Source organism: Theropithecus gelada, chromosome 1 (genome assembly GCF_003255815.1).
Source record: "Theropithecus gelada isolate Dixy chromosome 1, Tgel_1.0, whole genome shotgun sequence".
Taxonomy (NCBI): Eukaryota; Metazoa; Chordata; class Mammalia; order Primates; family Cercopithecidae; genus Theropithecus; species Theropithecus gelada.
In genome coordinates this window covers 207,022,266-207,035,743 of record NC_037668.1, presented here as the reverse complement: position 1 = coordinate 207,035,743, position 13,478 = coordinate 207,022,266, and the positions used below count along the sequence as shown (strand labels likewise).

The following is a 13,478-nucleotide window of genomic DNA, read 5'->3' as shown; positions in this document are numbered from 1 at the left end:
AGGTAAATAATAGATCTCATTGGACCTTCCCTCTGCCCCGATCTGGAATTGGCAGATATAGCATAGCACAAAATTGTCATTGCTGGGTTTTGACCCCAAAGTAAAGAGAAGCTCTTCTCAGTTTGTTTGAAATTTTATGGAATTTTGTGGATTAAAATTTCTATGTTCATGACTATATGTTCTGTAATTAAATTTCTGTTTATTTCTCGTATCTCTCTATAGAAACTGAAAAAGAAATTATGTCTTATATAGTTATGTCTAGCATATCAGTATTTGTGCCTTTTTGTCTGCGTTGATTGAAAAATAAACTGCTTCCAGGTGCTCTACTTTTTTACAATCTAGTTGAAATCTTGCCACAAAAATTATCACAACAAAATCACCACTTGTATCAAAACATGGCACCAACACCAACCACAGCCCCTACTATCATAGATAGTCATGTTCATGACATAACATTTTTCTTTCACAAAGAGTTGGAACAGTTCCTCAGTACTTTGTTCTATAGTGAATTTTAACCAACTTTTTTTTTTTTTTTTTTAAATATACTTTAAGTTCTGGGATACATGTGCAAACCATGCAGGTTCGTTACATAGGTATACCAACTTTTAAAAAGAGAACTTCAACATCTTTTGTGGGAACAGAATTCAACCCGAAACAAGGAGCATTTCAGAAAAAGGACAAGAGAGCAGCAAGAACTAAGTCCATGCAATATTATTTACCATCTTATGGCCAAAGGTGCTATTGTGCCCGTTTTAAATAACGCAATAACATTAAGCAACTATTTTAATCAAATATTCAGAGAATGGGTTGTGCAAATGCTCTCATCCTTACAACGCCACTATGGGAATTTAACATTTCCCATTTTTCAGAAATAGCTGAAACAGCCTCACTAGCCATCCTCCTCCCGTTGTTCACTGTGGTTTGTGCATATTTTAGGACATAGTTCCAACGTCTAGACATATTGGATTTCAAATCAAATTTCCTTAGTTTTATTAAGGTTTACCAGTACCTAACTTCATTGACATACAACACAATGATCAGGGACAGAAAGGAAGACAGATGTCTTATGGCACTGCTAATGGGAGTTTCTGTTTCTCTGAAACCCAGCTTCAGTAGAATTAAGCAAGAGGCAACGGTAGGAAAGTTGCTGTAAAATGCAGCTCTACTGTAGTTTTCCTCCTCTAACAAAACAGTTCTCTGAAACATTGAATTATAACCTACACACGTTTTCTCCAGTTCTGCAATTGCATCATTCTGATGGGAGGTAGCATAAGCTGCCTCTCCTCAGCCAAGAGCACCTTCGTCTACCATGTGATCCATCTACCCTAGAATCCGTGTCACATTATCACCCAGTGCTGAGTCAGGTAGTTCCCACTTGACAGCCTTGAGCTCTGACTTAACTCTGAGTTTCCAGTTGGTATTTAGGATGTAACAGACTCCGAGTTACCCAAGTGCTTGAGGGTACAGAAGCGCAAAGCAAGGACACTCCTTGGCCCCAATTTTTGCTCTCCTCTCGCATGCAGGAAGAGATTTCCATAATTACTATCCTGTGATTTTTTTTGTCTGAGAAGCAGTCTTGCTCTGTCGCCCAGGCTGGAGGACAGTGGCATGATCTCGGCTCACTGCAACCTCAGCCTCCTGGGTTCAAGCGATTCTCCTGTCTCAGTCTCCCGAGTAGCTGGGATTATAGGCACATGCCACCACGCCCGGCTAAATTTTGTATTTGTTTTTTCAGTAGAGGCGGGGTTTCGCCATGTTGGCCAGGCTGGTCTCAAACTCCTGACCTCAGGTGATCTGCCCACCTCAGCCTCCCAAAGTGCTGGGATTACTGGTGTGAGCCACCACGCCTGGCCTGTCCTGTGTTTTTTTATGTTCCTGTAGTTTTCCTAGTTTCCTTTCTCTTACCCTCATCTCCCCTATGTCCAAGTCTACTCTTTCAAACTGAAGATGATTGTACTCTCACTTACCACCCCTGAAGTTTTTGTTCAGTCCTGGGCTGTGTGCATTCCTTTCATCAGTACGTCTTTCTCAGGATCTTTCCTCCGGGTGAGAGGAGTCTGAGATTGGTCTGTGGAGGTTGCAGTGAGCCGAGATCGTGCCACTGCACTCCAGCTTGGGTGACAGAGGGCGACTCCACTTCAAAAAAAAGATTTCCTCCAGTATTCTTGGGTGGGATGGTGTGGAAGGGGAGAGAGACAGCACTGCTGCAGGAGCTTTGGCAACACAGTTCTCACAAGCTTATCGTCAATTTTGTTTGTTCATTTTCAGTATTTTTGTATTGCTTCCCTGCTATTTCGCTCCTTGGACTCTTCCCGCAAATCAACACTTTCTGCATTTATCTTTTGGAGCAAATTGACATGCTGTTTTTTGGTGGTTCTGGTAAGTTGTTTACATTCTATTCTTCCTGTAAAGGAATCTAGAGTTCAGATAAGGACCAAATAGCCTTAGGCAGGAGACGAGAGGCTAGATAGGTTTTCTTTGTCCAGCGCATTTAAATGACTTCAGTTTGGATCAGTCTGGGTGATGATAGGTCTGTCCAGATTTTCCGTAGCCAAATTGGAAGAGGTCCACTTAGCTTGTTTGAGCATAAGCACAGAGACAAGGAAGGGTAGAATTCTCTATGATTTGGAATAGGTTTGAGGCCCTTCAAACTATTCCCTAGAAAAACACTCTCCGTGTGTGAATGTGTGTGAGCATATGTGAGTGGATATAAAAGTGTATGTGTGTGTGTATGTGTGTATTTGAGCACATACATGCCCAAGTCTGGGGTGCATCAGTGTGAGCCTGTGGGTTGACATTGTGCTGTGTACTGTGTGTGTACCTACAGAGATAGGTGACCTGTGTCCCTAAACCATCACTGTGACCTTTTAAATGTCATACTTTAGATTCAGGCCAAGGTGGGTATAATCTCACGACATGACATAAATTGCTTAACTTTTCAGCCTACTCATCTATTCTCTAAATGGAAATAAACACGATGACCTCATAGGGTTGCTATAAAGAGTAAATGAAATCATGTGCATAATGCAATCACTGTTACCACCCCCATAACACATACACGTACACACACACACACACACACGCACTATGTGGGGACACTTGCTTGTTCCCTTTCCCGTCTCCTCTCTCCTCCTGCCTTCTCCCTCCCTCCTTCTTCTTACCATTTATTCTATTGAAATTGCTATCCAGGACCTTTTCCGTGACCAGCAGCTTTCAACTGTAAGCCATGAGGTCTCCCTACCTTCATTCTGACACATTCACATAGTCTTTTAAGAACATTGTAAAGCATTCTTTCTGAATACTTTCCTCTTGAATTTTTAGTTAAATGGTAGTCTCTTTCTTGCACCTATGAGTCACCCAGTGCCTTTTGATGGATCCCATAGATGTATTCTTTACCCCTTCAGCAACATCTTATATGTGAATGTGCAACCATCTCTTCGCTGTTTTACATTTGTTGATTTTAAGAATGGCCAGTCAAGAAAAGAACTGTTGATGTTTGTGTTCCAGCTGTGTCTGGGATAACTTCGGCTGTTTACAGCGTGGCCCGGAGCTTCTTGGCTGCCGCCCTGCTCCACGCGGTCTGCTTCAGTGCAGTGAAGGTAGGTGTGAGGACCGTGGGCCCTCATCCTTCTCCTCGACTCATTGAATTATTTTTTTAAACAAATAAATGTTTTCTCCAAAATTACAAGAGAAATAGGATCTGTGCAAATCAGGGAGTGACTGTGTGGCAGCGCAAGGCCTCGGTAGTGTTAGAAGACGGGTCAGGATGCCTAGTTTGCCCTAATATGAAAGGCCCCCCTACCTCCTGGCCTGGCCTCCCCTCTGCAGACGTCTCTCTGGCAGGATCGGTTAGTGGCATTGGGAGGGGCTGCTGCTAAACATGGTGGTCAATGGAACCCACGTGTCTGCCTTCACTTCCTGAAATACCGCTCAAAGGACAATAAAGGGATACAACTGCTTAAAGCTATATGGACAAGAGGACAGAAGAGGATATGACAGCCACAAAATGTTAGAATCTAGAAAACAGACAGACTATAGACTTACCCAGAAGGGGAAAATGCAAACCTAGCCTGGCTGCAAGGGAAGCCTAAGATGATGAGAAAGCAAGATAAACACTAACTTCAGGAAGACGCAAAGTTGCGTCAGGCAAGAAACGTATCTATTGTAGGTACCTAGCTCGGCTGTGAACCATATTTATGTAGTAATCTGAGTAATCATCATGTTATATCACTAATGGAAGAATGGGGGAGGTGAAGTGTGATGGAGGAGCTCCCAATCCTGTCTTCCATATTAGAAAGTCAGCAAATAACATCTAAATTGAAAAAAACAAATCAAGAAATAGCACAAAAATTATTTTATTTGAAAATATGGAGGTAAATATGGAGAAGAAACAGCAGAACCATTGCCTTCAGGAAGCAGGAGTTAGGGCAGGGGTTTGCGTAGGCCGGGACCACTACTGTTTGTTTTCAGTGTTGTAGAGCTGTGGAGTGGCCATTAAGTCTAAAAATAATAGCATACATAATGTCCTCAGGGGCATCTTCAGTCAGTAACAAATAAATTAATATTATACATATTTCTGTACTTATGGTTTAATAGTTTAAACCACAGGTACTCCTTTATAAAACAAAAATTAAATGAAAGGAGTAAATAAAAATAATTGATGTTCCAAAGTGTTTTTAATCTAAATCACATGACATTTCTTAACTCACATTTTTAAAAGATTAACTTAAAACTTATTAAACTGATCAGTGTCAGTGGCAGAAAGATAATTGTTTATTTCCCTTTGTGAAAGAACGAATTCAACATTTTTCTCTTTCAACATTGCACCGTAATCAATGGAGTAATTATTTATCTTGCTCCTTCTATTCCTACCATATAGATATTTTCTTTCAGAAAAAAGGGGAAGGGCCTGGGAGGAAGGTTTCTCTATCTAATATACAAAGGTAATTTATGTGCTTGTAGTGGCCCTGTTTGTTACCACATTTATCCTATCATGTAGACCAACAATTATCTAATCAGTGTTTCTGGTGTTCTTTCTTTTGACTTATGTTCCTTTATTCAATCATAGGATCCCAGGTATACTTCATTTAGGAAGAGTACTTGGATGGGTATTTTCTGAGTCCTTGTGCTTCTGAGAACATCTTTCCACTGTCTTTTGGTGAAATGGCTGCCTATACAACTCTAGGGTCCCAAGTGTTTTTCTGCAGGCACCTTAGTATATTGCTCTGTTGTCTTCTAGAATTATTTGTTTGCTTGTTCATTAATTTTTAAAAGTCAGGTTTAAAACTCAGCTTTTAAAACTGTCCAGTTTGGTTAGTTTTAATAAATAAATAAATAAATAAATAAATAAAGAATCCTACAATCAAGTTATGAGACCATTTTCACCAACTCAAAAAATTTTCTTGAATTCCTTGTAGTCAGTCTCTTCCCCTACCTCCAACCTCTGGCCACCATTCATCAGATATTCTGTCTTTGAAGCTTCTTTGGAATCAAATCTGTCAGGGCATGGTATATATACAATAAAATCCACTAATTTCAAGTGTACAGTTAGATGTATTTTGACAACTGTGTATAGACAAGTTACCACCATCACAATCATGATACAAACCATTCTCCCATCCAGAAATATTTTTTCGTGTTCACTTGCAGTCAATCCCCTCCCCACACAATGCTTTTATTTATCCGGAGTGAATACCTGAGTGAGCTTGCTAGATCACATGGTAAGTTTTTATTTAACTTTATAAGAAATTGCCAAACTGTTGTCCAGTTTCTGTACCATTTTCCATTTCCCTACCCTCACATAATCTTTGATTTCCAAGTGTTCCAGGTTCTTGCTAAGACTTAGTACTGACAGTTTTTTTTTAAATCCATTCTCGTGTGAACCAGTATCTAATGGTAGTTTTAATTTGCATTTCTCTAATAATGAATAGTGTTCAACATCTTTTTGTATGTTTGACATTTGTATAACTTCATTGATGAAAAATTTGCTCGTCTTTTGTCGAGCAAATTTTTAAATTTAAAAATTTGCTTTAAAAATTATATGTATGTCATATTATTGAGACATAAAAGTTCTTTACATAATCTAGATACAAGTCCTTTATCAGATATATGCTGCACACATTTTTTTTTCAGGCTGTGGCTTGTCTTCTCATTTTTTTAACAGCATATTTTGAAAAGCAGAAGTTTTTAGTTACAATGAAGTCCAATTTATCTAATATTTATTTTATGGTTTATATTTTTTTATATCGTACCTAGAAAACATTTACCTAACACTAAGTCATAAATATTTTTGTACTAGAAGTTTTATAGTTGTAGCTCTTATATTTAGATTTGAAATCTCTTTTGAGATGATTTTTGTGTATAATATGAAGTGAAGGTTGAGATTTACTAGTACCCTTTCTCCATTGAATTACCATGGAAACTTTGGAACCAAAAATTAATCATTTCATTGTTCTGTATGCCTTTCTTTATGTTAGTATTACGCAATTTTGATTACTGTAGCTATATAATATGCTTTGAAATCAGATGGTGTGTCTCCCAACTTTATTCTTCTTTTTCAAAATTGTTTTTGCTATTAAAGGTCATATTTCTTTAAAAGTAAGTTTTAGACTGTGTTTGTCAATTCCCACCAAAATCTGCAAACATTTTCACTGGGGTTATGATGGATTTGTAGATCAATTTGGGGAGAACTGACATCTTAACAGTGACTTTTTGATCCATGGACATAGTATATTGTTTCATATACCACAATCTTTGTCTTTGTTACTTCCTCTCAGGTCAAGAATATTTTGTACCTTTCAACCTACAACTATTGCACCTTTTTGTGCATTCTATGTTATTTTAAATGGCATTGTGTTTTATAATTTAAATTTTCAATTTTTAAGTAATACTAAATACAATTTATTTTGTAATATTTCAGCTTGTATCTTGCAAGCTTGCTTAGCAGACATATTAATTCTGGTAGCTTTTTAGTAATTTCCTTGAGATTGTCTACCATAGATTGTCATGTCTGTCAATAAACACAGTTTTGTTTTCCTTTACAGCTTGTATGCCTTTGATTTTTTTTTCTTGCTTTATTGTGGTGGCTGGGACCTCCACAGCAATGTTGACTAAAAGTGCTGAAATCAGACATCTTTGCCTTGCTCCCAAGTTTAGGGGAAAAGTCTTTCACCATTAAGTATGAAGTTAGCTATGGAAATTTTCCAGATGCCCTTTATTGGGCTGAGTCATTTCCCTTAGATTTCTAATTTGCTGAGAGTTGTCATCATAAATGATGTTAAATTTTGTCACTGTTTCTTTCTTCTATTGAGAAGACAATATTGATTTTTTTGAAAGTGATTAACAGGAAGGATTACATAAATTGACTGTTCAGTGTAGAACCAACATTCCATTTAAAGGATGGGACCCATTTGGTCATGCCATATTGTCTTTTTAAATCTGTTGCTCAAGTTTATTTACCAATATTTTGTTGAGAAATTTGATGTCTATGAAGTTTCTAGTTCTCTAATTTTTCTTTTTTTCTTTTTTCTTTTTTTTTTTTTTGAGATGGAATCTCACTCTGTCACCCAGGCTGGAGTGCAGTGGCGTGATCTTGGCTCACTGCAAGCTCTGCCTCCTGGGTGCATGCCATTCTTCTGCCTCAGCCTTCCGAGTAGCTGGGATTACAGGTGCCCCACCACCACACCTGGCTAATTTTTGGTATTTTTTAGTAGAGATGGGGTGTCACCATGTTAACCAGGATGATTTCAATCTCCTGACCTCGTGATCCACCCGCCTCGGCCTCCCAAAGTGCTGGGATTACAGGCATGAGCCACCAGCCCTGGCCTAATTTTTCTTTTCTTGTAATGCTTTGTCTTGTTTTGATATTATGTAATGGCTTGATAAAATGAATTGGAAAGTGTTTCTTTTTATATTCTAAAAGAGCTCATATAAAATAGCTCATGTTCTTACTGAACTTTTTTATATAGTAATATTTGGTTTTGTTGATCTCTTAGATGGAATATGTGTTCTTTTATACTCTCATTAAGCAGTCAGTTATCTCATAAAGATTTAAAAATCTTTAAAATTATGTTTCATTTACATTATTAAAAAAATAATTTCTGCAATGTACATTTCTTTGTGTAGATTCATCTTTCTGCTTGCCATCATATTTCTTCTGTCTGAAGAACTTTCTTTAAGAAATCTCATGGTGCATGTCTGCTAGTAATAAAACTTTCAGCCTTTGTCTGAAACATATCTCATTTTGCCTTCACTTTTGAAGAATATCTTCACTGTTACAGAATTCTACTTAAAAACTTTTTTCCTCTAGTACTTTCAACATGTTCTATTTTCTTTTGTCTTGTATAATTTCTGATAAAAAAAATTCTGCTGTTATTCCAATATTTGTTTCTCTGTTAGTAATGTTTCTTTTTTCTCTGACTGCTTTTAAGATTTTCTCTTTGTCTTTGTTTTCAGCCATTTGACAATGCTGTTACTAAGTGTATGGCGTTTATTTTTTATTTTACTTAGGATTCTCTGAACTGTTTTGATTTGTGATTTGTTTTGGAAAATCTCTAGCCATTCTCATTTCAGATATGTCTTCTGCCTTATTCTATTTTTCTTTTCTTCTTGGGTCTTCAATTACATACATGTTAGATCGTTTAATATTGCCCCACATCATTTGTATGCTATAGTCTTTTTTCCACTCTTTTTTCCTTCTTTGCGTTTTAGTTTTAGTAATTTTACTGACCTATCTTGAAGTTCACCAATTCTTTCTCCTGCTGTGTCTAGTCCGATGATAAACTCACCAAAGAAGCAACATTTCTATTTGATGTCTGTAGATAGTTTCCATTTTTCTTTTGAAATTACCCATCTGCGCATGAATGATGTCCATCTCTGTCACTAGATTCTTTGACATATTAATCACAGTCATTTTAAAGTTGAGATTTTTGTAAATTATCTGGCTTTTTCTTGTTGTCAGGCTGTGAGCAGGACACTGTGGATTTCTACATCTGAATTGGAGGCATCACTTGTCAGTGTTTAGTTTTGAAGAGAAAAACAATAGGACTAAAATTTCTTTCTTGAATGTTTGTAGAATTCTTTCCTATAGTCTGAAATTTAAAAGAAGTTAGTGGACTATGATTAGGCGTGGTTCTCTTTCTTAAGTTTTCTGGAGCACCATGCCCATTTTCACTTTTCACATTGAAGACTCTATCTAGAGGAAAAGTTTCCCTCTTATGTTTTGATTAATGACATTGTCGATTCTGTTCACATAATATGATTTAATTTTTCACAGACTTTAACTTTTGGCTGTTTTTAGTGTCTCTCATTTCTTTTTCATCATTTTCCTCTCCTTATATTTTTCCTTTGAGTTCTGGTACAGTTCTAGAGTTTCTCATTTCAAGAATGATGAAACTAACAAATATTTATTGAGAAGTTATTGTGTACTAGGAATTATACTAGTTTATGTATATACTAGTTATAAAATATGATTTATAAAATATGAATTATCATTTAAAATAGTTTGATAATAAATTATAGTAACAAATAACATAAATGTTATATATTATTGAAACATGTTAAAATAATATATAATTATATATAATATATAAGTATAAATAATAAATACAGATTAAAATGTATTTATTGTTACAGTAAGAACTCTTAACTTGAAATCTATCCTTTTAACTTTTTGTGTGCAATTCAGTATTGTTATCTACAGGCATAATGTTGTACAGCAGATCTCCAGAAATTTTTTTGCACTATCATATATATTTTATATAATTTACTTCACATAGCATAACTGTGAGACAAGTACTATTGTTATCCTAATTTTACAATGATAAATTTCATTTTCTGCATTGTTTGTTATTTGGTCTACTACTAAATTGCAGTCTGAAATTTGGCATTCATATTATTCGACCTTCATAATTGGTTGCTTAGCTTTAAAGTTGAGACTTGAAATCAGATATTTTCCAAACATTTTTTCTTCTTGATGTAAATATGCTTTAGAAAGCTTCGTAAGTGGTCCCTTTAAAGAGATTATCTCATTTTCAGAATGCTTTCTGTCATGTGTTTTTTTCTCATTTCGCAGTGAGAGTGTGTCTTTGGTCACCTAGTATCGTCTTTGTTAGTTCACAGACCTGTTTTGTGTTCGACCTGTAGAATGTTTAAATTTTTTTTCCAGCCAACATTTAATATTAGGACAGTCAGTGTAAAAATATGATTCTCCTACTTCTCTTAAACAATGTGAAGATCTGGCAACACTGGGCTGACCTTCCCATTTGGTAACAACCTGCTGACACTGAATAGTAACTCACAGCTACCACAAGCTCACGGGTCTCATCGTGTCCTATATTCTTTTAGGCCTGACCCACATGTCACTTGGCTGCCCACATTGATGTTAGACTTCATGACTTCTGTCTTATAGTCAAGAAAGAATTGAACTGGTTTCTGTTAGGGAATTGTAAGACTCCTTGGCTAGATCTTTTCAGAAGTACCTCATATCTGAAACACAGGAAGAGAGGAAAATGAAACAAAGCATGTTTCAGTAATACACTGCTAGTTCAGAGATGATTTTCCCAGGGAAAATGTCTTATTGATGGAGTTTTGGGTAGTTATATCAGGAAGCTCATCACAGGCAATAGATATGAATGAAATGCCTGGGAAAGTAGTTATCTCTGTTTTACTCTCCTGGCCCTAACTTCTACATCCATGACCTGATTGAATAAATCCTGCCGCCTCTGCGACAGCAGGAGTTGCTGCAGACTGCCCATCCACAGACGTGCAAGGCCAAGTGATAAAATGTCTGTTAACCCCTTGGTCTATACTCACTGCCAGCCCTTCTGCCTCTCATTTAGGTGATGTTAGCAGAGGTCTTTTCCTATTTACTTCCTCAGTACACTGCTGCCTTTCAAATGGAGAGAGGAGTTGGAGTCAGACCTTACAATCTTCTTTCATTCTAGACCCACATGCAATACAAGGTCTGGCATAAATTCCTCAGGATCTATGACTTGTACACAAGTAACTTGCTCTGGTTCCCAGTGTGGGTTCAGGCTTTTCTCTTTTTGAATATTTTATTGGACACTTAATGAGCTCTAGGAAGAGGGAGATCTAGTTCCTGGTGTTCTTGATACCATTTGGACTGGGACCCCACCACACTTTACCCTTCTTGGCAACCCTGAATAGCAAACAGCATCCGATGTAAATATCATTATACTTGATTGATGGAAATGGAAACATGCAAGCTCTCTGTAACTGATGCAGAAGCTGAAAAGTTCGTATTCTGTGATGGTCAACACATATTTATTTTTCAGCAATGGCTCTGCCGGGTACTGTAGAGATATGGGAGGAGGAAAAGACAGTCCTTTCTCCTCAGGAACTTAACATGCGTTTGACAAATGCTGAACACCCACAATTATCATCAGTTTAGATACTCTCAAAAGTAATGTGCATTCATAGATTGTTACACAACTTTTTCTTGCAAGATTCTTAAAGGGTTTTAGAAACTACTGAAGAATCTGGTATTCAAAAAATAGAGTATCTTGGGTTTTTACCTAGTTCCTGGACAGATACAGTTATTCCCTTACCTCCCCAAATGTGGCTCCATTTTCATATCCGACATTGCTAATAGATCACAGCATTTTTTTCTAACTGAGGTCTGTAGTACCTCGGGCTGCCCAGGAAATATTACAGTCAGCCAGTGCCAACTGATCAGAGCCAGCCTGAGAGATAAACTCTATTCTCTATCCTGGGCTGAGACTTTTATTTCTGTTTTCTATTCAGTTTATGGCTTGTTATAGGTGTAAGTAATTGTTGAATCAGAGTAAACAGATTCCATTTTAAAAGCACGTTGTTAACTCTGTGATGGAAAGAAATACTTCAAGGACTCTGGGGTTTACTTAGGTGTTGAAACAGGCTTTTGACCAATTGAGACTGGGGAACTTTGGGAAGGCTTATTTCATCTCAGGGAGGTATTGACTTCCCTTGCTCAGCATGGAACAAAGATCACTTGCAGTAAATAGTATAGTCTGTTGTAATAAAAAAAAGAAAAACCTTAATGTTCTAACCATGTTTTGAAACACCTTTTGGTAAAAATAGAGCAATTTGAATTTCTCCCGTCTCATTTGTAAGTCCTGAGTTTTCTAATGGTCTCAGACTGACTCTCTGCTTTAAGATGCAGCACCTATTAAATGCTGTGAATTGAATGAATGTGGTTAGCAAATTGTCAAGAGGGTCCTCAGGAAACAAGAAAAGCTCACCCATCTTCAATCTAACTCCCACTTACCCAGAGCTGTGATTCTACTTCTTGTTTAACGATGCTTTTGTTTATACCTTTTATGCTTACTCTTTGCATTGCTGGAATTGATTTTTTTTTTCCTTTCATCTCTAGTGTGTCGTGATGGATTGATGGATCCTTGTGAACCATTTCAGCATGTCAGCTGCCTTGCTAGAGATATAGTTTTCCATATGGGTCATGCTATATATGTTTATTTCCTTAATTTTTATTATTATCACTTGGTAGAAGCGGATTCAGAGATCATGAGTTAATTTTGTCCTCTGGAATATTAATTAGCGAAAGATAATTTGATTCCTCTTTTAATTTCATATTCTCTTTGACTTGTCCAAGATGGTACCAAGTAACATATAAATGGACTCCCTCATTGACTTAAATAGTATTCAACAGTGATATACAGAAACAACCAGAATATTTGCTCCTTGGAGAAATAGTTCAGTAGTTAATTAACTGGGGTTTCTGTGTCTGGATAAACTATGATTTCTATTTTTTATTATCCTTTACAAAGAGATTCTTTTTTATTGATGGCAAGGGGATCCAGAGGTGGAAGCACATTATTATAATTTAATGTTTCCCACGTATCCTTAACAACTGCTTGCGGGAGAGTTTTTCCCATATTTCTTCTGGGTCCTACAGGATTACAGCCTAACATCGTGCTACTTTACAGGCACTCAGGATTTAAAATCTAATTGTAAATGTAAAACAAACTCACAGTTCTAGATATTATTTAATGCTGAAGTGGACCTGAGATGCCTCCTAGTCCAGTTCCTTCATTTGATTATTTAAAATGAGAAAATGAACTGCCAAAGAGAGATTTAAGTAATTTACTCTGCATCACACACCCCAGATCCCAGATCTATATCTTTTCAGTCTTCCTTTTGTGGCATCCTCACTACCACACTTGAAGTGTAAATATGTTTGTCTAGTTGAAAGAACAAGTCACAGCATATAAGATCATTGCAGATCGACGGTTCTTTAATCTACAAAATAATTTCCCAAGCGTCTTCTCCTTTACCCCTTACTATATCTCCATGTAATCAATAAGGAAGATATCAACATTCGTATTTTCCAGTGGTGAACCTGAAACACACAATACTCATTTGCCTAAGGGTACATGACTAATTCACATTGTTTTTTCCATTGTAAAATGGATTAGTAGTACTACCTACTGCCTGTGGATGTTGTAACAAGCAAATAAAATCAA

At 36.8% G+C, this 13,478-nt stretch overlaps 1 protein-coding gene across 1 annotated transcript in view; it reads left to right on the top strand.

The window, feature by feature from the left end:
• Nucleotides 1-13,478, top strand: part of PCNX2 (pecanex 2) — a 311,805-nt gene that overhangs the window by 94,316 nt on the left and 204,011 nt on the right. The window contains exons 14-15 of the mRNA XM_025356806.1: nucleotides 2,269-2,379; nucleotides 3,508-3,599. Of these exons, the coding sequence (XP_025212591.1) occupies nucleotides 2,269-2,379; nucleotides 3,508-3,599 (203 nt within the window). The remainder of the gene's footprint in view (nucleotides 1-2,268; nucleotides 2,380-3,507; nucleotides 3,600-13,478) is intronic.